This window comes from Coregonus clupeaformis, chromosome 20 (genome assembly GCF_020615455.1).
Source record: "Coregonus clupeaformis isolate EN_2021a chromosome 20, ASM2061545v1, whole genome shotgun sequence".
Lineage (NCBI taxonomy): Eukaryota > Metazoa > Chordata > Actinopteri > Salmoniformes > Salmonidae > Coregonus > Coregonus clupeaformis.
Window position 1 is genome coordinate 36,721,535 of NC_059211.1, and position 11,710 is coordinate 36,733,244.

Genomic DNA, 11,710 nt, shown 5'->3' on the forward strand with positions numbered 1-11,710 from the left:
ATTTCCTTCATAGCAATCCTCTATATCAGGGTTCTTCAATTCCGGTCCTGGAGGGCCGAAACACCTCTGTTTTTCATCCTCTCCTTCTAATCAGGGGCTAATTCAGACCTGGGACACCAGGTGAGTGCAATTAACTACCAGGTAGAAATAAAAAACAGAAGTGTTTCGGCCCTCCAGGACCGGAATTGAAGAACCCTGCTCTATATCAACCCTCTATGAAACCTCTATAGCAACTCTATGAAATCTTCTAAGCCCCTCAGAGCTACATGAGATTGGCGTCGATACATTAAAACAGTTTTTGCTTAGTTTCAGAGAACCTCTTTAACCTAACTGGTACATAATGTTACGTTCTTCACACATATTGCTGGTTGGATTGTCTTCCATCCATACTCTGGGCTCTGAAAGAATCGTCGTAGGCCGCTCTGGGTCTGGTGGAAGCTTTGTACGCGGCAGTGTGGTGGGAGGCAGGCTTGTAGGCCATCCCATAACTGAGGAGAGAAAGAACTAAACGATTAAGAATAACATGGGAATATTCCGGAATTACTTGAAAGTTTGGTCACACAGTAACTGTCATTTATAAAGCCATTGATGGATCATGTACGAGGCGTGTGTTCATGTATTTGAAAGTCCTTGTGTGTTTTTCCAAGAGAATGATGTCATTTCTATTGAGGGAATGAGCCCGTTTCTGGTGGATAAAATGCGACTCACTTTTGTCTCTTCTCCTCTGGTGGAACCATCCCCCGACAGGCCATGCACAACATAACCCCGCCCACCACCAGCACAGCTCCGCCTATCCAACCCACAAAGAGGGCGGAGCCAAAGGTGTACCTGAGAAACCAAAGAGATACATTGCCACATAAAAAAAAAAATGACAAATTGGCATCACGACCTTCTGATTGATACCAGCTAATAAACCAAGGTTGCCTCCCAAATGGAACACTATTCCCTACATATCGTACTACTTTTGACCAGGGCCCACATATTTGTTTTATACCACTTGTTCATGTCCACTAATAGAAACAAATTCCATATCTCATCCCATAGGGCTCTGGTCAAAAGTAGTGCACTATATATGGAATAGGATGCCATTTGGGATGCAGCAAAACTGAATCCTTCTCATGTTGCAGTTAAAGGGGCAGTGCAGTTTAAAAAAAAAACATCACAATCTAATCTGATTATTATGATCAATGACCAGTCATCTTTTATTTGCATATGTATCCTCCTACTTTAAAAAGGGGTAAGCGGGGTAGGCTCTAGAGTCTAGACGATCCTATCCGCCAATCAGGGCTGTGTATGTAAATATATTTACATTTGTGTTGACACGCCCACACAATTAGACCGAGCATTTCAATGGCACAAATGGTACAAAAATATATTTGGAGTTACTGTTCGTCAATAAAAAACAACAACAACACTGGCTTATTAGACTACAGCGATAATAAACTACATTTTAAAGACTGCATGAGGGCTTTAATGTACCTGGGAGTGAGAGATCCTCCAAGTCCTCCTAACCCTCCCCCCATTAATCCTCCTCCTCCATATCCACCATCTGCATAGGTGGTGAACCGGAAGCTGGTAACGATTAGGTTGGCAAAGACAGACACTCCAGCAATGCCACAAACACCTAGGAGGATGGAAATTACATGGACATGTTTGCTAGAAAGAAGAAGAAGACTATTGTCCATTGTCATTTTCAGATCACGGACATTTTTATTTTTGTGGCTTTAAACCCAAATTGAATCAGAATGATTTTGCTTGCCAGTTATGAAAATCAATACCAAAAACATTACCAAAACATTACCACAACGTCACCTCACCTCCGAGCAGTAACATGACCCCAGAGGTCAGCGTCATGGTAGCCTTGATGTTGTCCTCCATGTTCCCCATCTTCAGACACTTGAGGGAAAAGATGGCGATCAGACAGCCGATGGCTCCCAGAACTATCCCCACTATCATCAGGGCCCGCACAGCTTGGAGCATAGCTACGGGTCAAACCAAAACATACAGTCAGATAAACTAGTCTTCAATTTAAACTTAGGTGTCCCGTTATTTTGTGTATCCTATAAGTACTGCTTTCCTATTAGTGTTCTGTACATCTACCAAAGTACTGTGGAGTTTAATGTAAATCATAGACGTTCCTGTGACGAGGTGTGAATGAAGGAGTCAGGCGCAGGAGGTGAAACGCCGAAGTCCAGAGTTTATTCCGTTTACATAAATAAAACGCACCCAGCGTCAAAACGAAACTATTACAAGGGAAATATTCCACCTTGGCAATAACAAATGGAAGAGTAGCTCAACCGAGCTCCTGGCTCTCACAATGAAACAATCACTCACAAAGACAAGGGGAACAGAGAGAACACTTATACACATACTAATTAGGGGAATGAGCACCAGGTGTGTGTGATTGACAAGACATGACAAGTGGAGTGATGAGAATGGGATCGGCAGTAGCTAGTACTCCGGTGACGACGAACGCCGAAGCCTGCCCGAACCAGGAGGGGGGGGGGGCAGCCTCGGCGGAAGTCGTGACAGTTCCAACATTTAAAAAAGCTAAAAACTACATTTATTCTAAAATCTACATTCAAAAGACAAAAAAAGTTGTATTGATTAGGGCCCTATAGCACTCCTGTTTTATTGTATTGATTAGGGTCCTATAGTACTCCTGTTTTGTTGTATTGATTAGGGTCCTATAGTACTCCTGTTTTGTTGTATTGATTAGGGTCCTATAGTACTCCTGTTTTGTTGTATTGATTAGGGTCCTATAGTACTCCTGTTTTGTTGTATTGATTAGGGCCCTATAGTACTCCTGTTTTATTGTATTGATTAGGGCCCTACAGTGGCTTGCGAAAGTATTCGCTTGCTTGGTGGTACCCCTTGCTTAGTGGTGTTGCAGACTCTGGGGCCTTTCAGAACAGGTGTATATATACTGAGATCATGTGACAGATCATGTGACACTTAGATTGCACACAGGTGGACTTTATTTAACTAATTATGTGACTTCTGAAGGTACTTGTTGCACCAGATCTTATTTAGGGGCTTCATAGCAAAGGGGGTGAATACATATGTACGCACCACTTTTCCGTTATTTATTTTTTAGAATTTTTTGAAATAAGTTATTTTTTTCATTTCACTTCACCAATTTGGACTATTTTGTGTATGTCCATTACATGAAATCCAAATAAAAATTACAGGTTGTAATGCAACAAAATAGGAAAAATGCCAAGGGGGATAAATATTTTTGCAAGGCACTGTATAGTACTCCTGTTTTGAGGGGCCGCTTAACTATATTTTGTGCCCGGAAGATAATCTCACTTCCTGCTCTTGACAAATTATTTAACCCCTAAAAGTCTAAGCCTTTTGGGGGTCTCTACTAAGCTAACATTTGGAATTGTTTTAAGAAGGTCATACCATGGATCATTTAGCTATTTGGTTTTGAATTTTAGGACCCCTGCAGGTATCAATTAAAAATATATATAATTAATTGATAAAATATTGAATTTGGTCTTTACTGCTATAGCCCATAGAAACGTATGAAATAACACATTCATAAATTGCAAAATAGACATTCAAAAAAATGTATCATAAGGAATTAGGTTTCGAAGTGTCTGTCCTATATCTAGGAGATGTAAGAAAGATCAGAAAATATTGTAGTTTTTTTGGACACATATTTAACCCCTTATTTTTGGGGGGGAGGGCACAGAACTACTTCCATACTTCCATTATTTATTTTTTACCGGTAACGGGTTGCCTTCAGACGAGTCCCGTGACACTTGTGGGGGCTGAAAAATACCATTGTGTTCGTGAAAGTCTCCCCTTTCCATAGTGGGGTCACATTAGTTGTTATGCCAAACCGTTCGGATGCTACAGACATTTTCATGAGAAGACCGATTTTTCGGGATATCTTGTGACGAACAGGGCTATCACGTTCCACTGCAGATGCGGAAGGCTTACATCGGCGGATGTGGTGGATTAAGATGCAGCCAGTGCAAAAACAAATATCTCTAGTTTAAACAGACAGATTTTTATGGGGATAAAAAAAAAACGTAATTAGCATCAATTAAAGATCGATCTGATCTATTAAAGTTGTTTGAATCAATAAAACTAGATTTTGTGAGACAAAAACAAACTTTACCTTTTATGGATCATTGCCTTGAACTCTACTCCTTAAAATGACCCACTGACTAAACTATATTTTGTTTCCCAGGAAGATAATCTCACTTCCTGCCTTTAACCCGCACTGTTAAAGATCAAACGCTGCTGAAGAAACTAGATTAGAAATGCTCAAAATGGTTTGTTTCAAAGTCAAGTGAAAAAAAAAAAAAATGTTTTATACCACTTATTAATGTCTACTTATATAAACAGATGTAATATATTTTCTAGACAGAGCCACACCTTTGAGAGGTACTCGACGTACAAAGCTCGATTGAGATGTTACAACTAAGAAATAATGGTCCTGTAAACCCCACATAGCTGTGGCAGCAGATATCAAAACTTGGCCCAATACACCCAGCATAAAGCCGATAAGCCAACCATTGCGGCGGCCATTTTAGGTTCCCTTTTTGTTCGATGTCAAACCACTCCTTGGCTTCATGATGTAAATGAAGTCATGAAATGGCTGTCAATCCTCTGGTTCTTATCACTATGTACTCTTGAACAGGGAAATAACCTTATGAGGTGTTTGCAAAAATGTTTTATCAGTTGCTGTCACAGTTTCGGGCAACGGTTGTATTTTCAGTACGAGTAAGGGTGTGCCTCGCCTGACCTTCTTTTCATATGTGGTTCTCAGGAAACAAAATCCAAAGTATTTAGACATTTCCCAATCACCACACGACAATATTTACCTATTTCTCAATCATGATTCTGAGTCTATCCCCCCAGAGGTGTGACTTTTACTAATTAATCAATATTGCCATCTATTCATACATTATGTAAATTAACCTACCCTAAACTAATGTCCATCTATTCCAACATTATGTAAATTAACCTACCCTAAACTAATGTCCATCTATTCCAACATTATGTAAATTAACCTACCCTAAACTAATGTCCATCTATTCCAACATTATGTAAATTAACCCACCCTAAACTAATGTCCATCTATTCCAACATTATGTAAGTTAACATTCCCTAAACTAATGTCCTACTTTTCCTGACTTTCTTGGCTTTATGTAACATAAAATGGGAATTTGTCCAACTTACTTTAGTCAGTTGCATTCAATTAACTGTTGAACTGGATCCATAATAACTGAGTGACTAAACTCTCACAGTAAATCAACAAGTTACTTCTACATGTTCTGTCAAAGAGCTCATGTCATGTCAACTTGTTGCTCTGGTCACTACTGTGTAGAGTAGAGCCTGCTGCTGCTGCCGTGTGAGGACAATGGCGTTCGCCGCACCTGGTAGCCCCAGGAAGTAAGGTTGGCATGGTGAACGTTTGAAAATGAGGAAAACTCCAGCACGTCAGTGATCTTGATGCCAACCATTTAATGGATCTAATCACCAATGTTTTGGTCTCAGTCGACCTTTTATCAGGATATTTGGCATAGCGTACGTACCTGGTAGCCCCAGGATGGTGAAGTAGGGTCGGCACTCTGTGAATCCGGAGCTCTGTCGGACGCAGGATCTCCAGAGTCCTGAGTAGGAGAAAACGGAGGTCACAAGGTTGTCATTCAAGTCCTCCGTCCCCCACTGGTCCATCCCGGTGGCGGCTATAATCCCAGCCACACCGAGCAGGCTCAGAATAAAGCCCATCACCTGGCACAGGGTCGCCGCCATGATGCTGATGGCTCTCTGTCTTCTCTGTCAGTGGGAAACCAACTCAGAACCTGCCTCTCTCTCTGTGGTAAAGCTAACGTTCAACGCTATCACAACCTTCTTCTCTCTCGGTAGGTAAAAATAACTCTTAAAAAAATCTGAACCCTGGCTTCTGCGGAGTCTCTCAGCTCCTGTGTGTTTCTAATGCCCCAATGCCAACACAGAGACTGGGCTTCAGACTCGCTGTGTTTGAAGTGAATCTGATACTGGCAGGCTTGACCTCATAGAGGACTGTTACATCTGTCCTTCTGTGTTTGCCCACTGCTGCCAAGTCATCGGTATGCGTCCCAAATGGCACCCTATTCCCTATATAGTGCACTACTTTTGACTATGGTCTCTGGTCAAAAGTAGTGCACTATAATATAAAGAATAGGGTGCCATTTGGGACGTAGCTGTACCTTTGGGTGGGGCGTAGGAGGCTACATTAGGAGTAACGATCACCCAGGAAGTTAAGAGGTTGACCGATACTTCGATAAGAAGACTATGTATTCAATTTCTAAATTGATACTCCACATTTAGCCGGGGGTTTACCCAAACTAATCTGAGAACCTAGAAGTCAATGGACAATAAAATAATAATAAAAAGTATTTCATTTAATTAATTAATTATTAATAAAGTCAATAAAAACTCAACCTACAGTATTTAACTTGTTGTATATTTGATGCCCACACATGGTAGCAAGCAACATGAAGTCAGGTATTCCTCTATACAAGCACTTTTTACATTCATGCCTTAAAATCAAGGATAATCTGGAAGTATCTAATGCGTCCTTCAAATGCAGATGTTGATAGAAAAGCATTTGCTGCTTTTGTTTCTATGTTTGGTGCCCGTTTCTGTCCCTTTTTGATAGAGATACCTGGTGATGCTATTGACACACTGTAGTTCTGTATCACCACCAGCCAGCCAGCCAAGCTAAGGTAAACAGAAAAAACTGATATGATTGTATCATTGTGGAGAACTGAAACCCATTTGACAAAGGCTGATAACTTGGGATGGGGAGGGGCTTTAGCGGGGGAATTAGTGGAGAACAATTGAAGGGTTGCTCCGTAGCAATGCAAATATCACGGTACAGCTATATGGACACTCAATCATTACGCTATTTTTTATTGGTAAATTTACAAACATATATAATGATAAATAGACTTGAAACTTGTATCTCATTATGGTGTATGGTGAAATAAGTATAGCCAGTTATAATTGTAATGGCTTAGCTGATAATAACAAAAGAAGAACAATATTTACATGGCTCAAAGAGAAGGAATATAATATCTATTGTATACAGGAAACTCATTCAACAATTCGAGATGAAGTAGCATGGAAAAAAGAATGGGGGGGGGAAATATACTTCTCCCATGGGCAAAGAAATTCAAAAGGGGTGGTGATATTAATTAATAGTAATTTCGATCCGAATGTGCAAATTGTACAAATAGATACACAAGGTAGATGGATTATTTTAAATATGTTATTGGACCATAAACAGATATGGCTCATTAACCTTTACGGACCAAATAATGATGATCCACAATTCTTTGACAATATATATAATAAATTATCAAGCCTGCAAGCAACTCAAGACAATATTACTATGGTGGGGGATTATAATACTGTTTTAAATAGCTCAATGGACCGTAAAGGAAATCACACCACAAACAATCACCCACATGCTCTTAAGGAAATTGTGAATGTCATGGATACATTAGAACTAGTAGATATATGGAGGCTTAAATATCCTGATCTAGTGAGATATACATGGCGGAGACTGAATCAAGCTAGTCGTCTTGACTTCTTTCTTACCTCATTCTCGTTGGCACCAAAAGTAAAAAAAAGTGTTGATAGGGGACAGAATGCGGTCGGACCATCATATAATAGGCATATACATTACTCTTACTGAATTTCCACGTGGGCGAGGATATTGGAAATTTTATCAAAGCCTATTGGATGATAATTTATTTATAATTAGAACAAAGGAATTTATAACTGACTTTTTCCAACATAACATAGGTACAGCGAAACCCCTTATTGTATGGGACACCTTTAAATGTGCCTTTAGAGGCCATGCAATTCAGTACTCATCTCGAAAACAAAAGCAATTTAGGTCAAAAGAGTTTATACTAACAAAGGAAATAGAAAGTCTAACAGAACAGATAGATGGCAATAAAAACTGTAACATAGAGGCTCAGAATAAATTAGAGGAAAAACAAAAAGAAATGGAGAAACTTATTCAAGAAAGATCAAGTGTAATATATTATAAAAATAAAGCAAACTGGATGGAATATGGGGAAAAATGCACAAAATTCTTTTTTAATCTTCAACATAGGAATGCTACCAAAAAGAACTTAATGAAACTGGTTAAAATTGGCGGAGTCACCCATAATTCACCAAATGATATTTTGAAGGAAGAAACAAAGTACTTTAAGCATATGTTTTCTTTTCAGTCGCCTCCATCTCCTCTAACTGAAGCTAATTGTAGAGATTTTTTTTCTATTGATAATGTCAAATTAACAGCCACACAGAAAGACTAATGTGAAGGTGAAATTACAGAGGAGGAACTTCTGGATGCAATTAAAGACTTTAAGTCTGGGAAAACTCCAGGGTTGGATGGCATACCAGTCGAGGTATACCAAACCTTTTTTATATACTAAGAGGACCGTTATTAGCATGTTTTAACCACTCCTATGTAAATGGTAGATTATCTGACACTCAAGAAGAAGGTCTGATCTCATTATTACTGAAACAGGATACAAGTGGAAAATATAAAGATCCAGTCCATTTACAAAATTGGAGGCCCCTTACACTTCAGTGTTGTGATGCAAAAATCCTAGCAAAATGTATAGCGCATAGAATTAAAAAGGTATTGTCGGATATTATTCATTCTAATCAGACAGGTTTTTTACATGGAAGATACATTGGAGATAATATAAGGCAAGTATTGGAAACAATAGAACACTATGGAAAATATGGGAAACCAGGCCTGCTATTCATAGCAGACTTCGAAAAAGGCATTTGATAAAGTTCGACTAGGGTTTATATATAAATGCCTGGAGCATTTCAATTTTGGAGAATCTCTTATAAAATGGGTCAAAATCATGTATAGTAACCCTAGGTGTAAAATAGTAAATAATGGCTATTTCTCAGAAAGTTTTAAACTGTCAAGAGGAGTGAAACAAGGTTGTCCACTATCGGCATATCTATTTATTGTGGCCATCGAGATGTTAGCTATTAAAATCAGATCCAATAATAATATCAGAGGATTAGAAATACAGGGCTTAAAAACAAAGGTGTCATTGTACGCTGATGATTCATGTTTTCTTTTAAATCCACAACTAGAATCCCTCCACAGCCTCATAGAGGATCTAGATACATTTTCTAACCTCTCTGGATTACAACCAAATTATGACAAATGTACTATATTACGTATTGGATCACTAAAAAATACAATTTTTACATTACCATGTAGTTTACCAATAAAATGGTCTGATGGTGATGTGGATATACTCGGAATACATATCCCAAAGGAAATAAATGATCTCACTTCAATACATTTTAATAGAAAGTTAGCAAAAATAGATAAGATCTTACTACCATGGAAAGGAAAATACCTGTCAATTTGTGGAAAAATCACCCTGATTAACTCTTTAGTATTATCCCAGTTTACCTATTTGCTTATGGTCTTGCCTATGCCTAGCGAACAGTTTTTTAAATTATATGAGAAAAAAATATTCAATTTTATTTGGAACGGCAAGCCAGACAAAATTAAAAGAGCATATTTATATAATGAATATGAATTCGGAGGACAGAAATTATTAAATATTAAAGCATTAGACCTATCACTAAAAGCTTCAGTCATACAAAAGTTATACTTAAATCCAAACTGGTTCTCAAGCAAATTAGTAAGATTGTCTCACCCAATGTTCAAGAAAGGCCTTTTTCCCTTTATTCAGATTACAACCTCTCACTTTCAGTTATTTGAAAAGGAAATAATCTCCCAAATGTCACTATTTCTAAAACAAGCCATAGAAAGTTGGTTGCAATTTCAATTTAATCCTCCAGAAACGACAGAACAAATAATGCAACAAATATTGTGGTTAAATTCAAATATACTAATTGACAAAAAACCTTTATTTTTTGACAGAATGTTTAAAAAAGGTATAATCTTCGTAAATGATATCATCGGTAGGACTGGTGGAGTTATGTCGCACATACAGCTGACAAAAACATATGGAAATGTCTGCTCTACCCAAAATTACAACCAAATAATTGCAGCCTTACCGCAAAAGTGGAAGAGGAAAGTGGAAGGGGGAGAAAGTAAGGATCTTGTCTGTCGGCCTTGCATTAAAGAACATAATTGGTTAAGGAAAACTGTGATAAATAAAAAAGTATATCAGTTTCACTTAAGGACCAAAGGATTGACAGCCGTCCCATATAGATTGCAAAATAGTTGGGAAGAGATCTTTGACGTACCGATCCCATGGCATAGTGTTTATGAACTGACACGCAAAACGACACCGGATTCAAAAATTAAGAATCTTTCAATTTAAATTATTATATAAAATTCTTGCTACCAATAGAATGTTATTTATATGGGGGATACAATCTTCCCAGCTCTGCAGATTTTGCTGTGAAGAGACAGAATCATTAGATCATTTGTTTTGGTTCTGTCCATTTGTAGCTTGTTTTTGGACACAACTATTTACCTGGAACTAACCTTGCAGATAGCATTACTGGGTGATCTGAAAAGTCATAGTCAATCAATCAATAATATAATAATACTTTTAGCAAAAATGTTTATTTTAATTCACAATTTGTAGAAGCAATGAGAATAGAAAGGTTCAGAACTTTTGTAAAACATCACAGTACGGTTGAAATATATATGGCAAATAGAAATCCTATATGTATGGTGTTAAGAGCTTGTTCCAATGGTGGAACAAGCTCCCTCATGACGCCAGGACAGCGGAGTCACTCACCACCTTCCGGAGACATTTGAAACCCCACCTCTTTAAGGAATACCTGGGATAGGATAAAGTAATCCTTCTACCCCCCGCCCCTAAAAAAAATAAAAATAAAAATTGTAAAGTGGTTATCCCACTGGCTATAGGGTGAATGCACCAATTTGTAAGTCGCTCTGGATAAGAGCGTCTGCTAAATGACGTAAATGTAATGTAAATGTAAGAGATAGATGGGAGGTATTGAATAGAGTTGAAGGATGGGACTAATAACAAATAACAACAAATAATAACAAAGATAGCTAATAATGTAAGCATACTGTGTCCATAATAAGTATATAGGTTGTATGTTGGGAGCTTTTGGGAAAGAGCACAGTTAGAAAGATATGGCATATAGAAGCAAACCGGATGGACATCATGAAAATGATCGGAGAGGTTGAGAGTAGAAGAAGTTCAGGAGCAATAAAAATTTTTTTATAAAAAAAATATATATAATAGAATTATTGTAAAATTAACTCTGTCCATAAGGTGTAGATAGTAAGTATAGACCGGAAGTAGAGGCCTGGGCATTGTTGTTCACTAATTTACTCCAAGTAGGGAAAGGATGGTGGGGTTGAAAAGTAATAAAGGGGAGTATATATATAAAAAAAAAAAAAAAAAAAAAAAAACATGGGGGATTGGAAGTGATGCAGATAATTACATTGATAGAAGATACAATATATCTGCAATATTAAGCTGATCCATTACCCCCCCCCCCCAAAAAAAAAAAAGAAAAGATAAAAAAATAAATTTAAAAAAAGGCTGATACCTTGAAAAGAAAAGTCAGACACCTGTGTTCGGAGAGACACTAAATATTGGTCATTTCAGGTCATTGAATGTAACATACAGAAGATTAAGTGGATTTATCCAACAGAATATGTAGGTTTCTGATTTTTAAAATATCTGTCCGTTAT

The 11,710-nt window shown here is 37.8% G+C and overlaps 1 protein-coding gene across 1 annotated transcript; it reads right to left on the reverse strand.

The window, feature by feature from the left end:
- Positions 1–662: 662 nt before the first annotated feature.
- LOC121533027 (claudin-18-like) lies at positions 663–5,775 on the reverse strand. The gene is given in 4 exon segments (XM_041838793.1): positions 663–828; positions 1,480–1,624; positions 1,818–1,982; positions 5,556–5,775. Coding segments are annotated over 4 exon segments (696 nt in total).
- Positions 5,776–11,710: the final 5,935 nt, after the last annotated feature.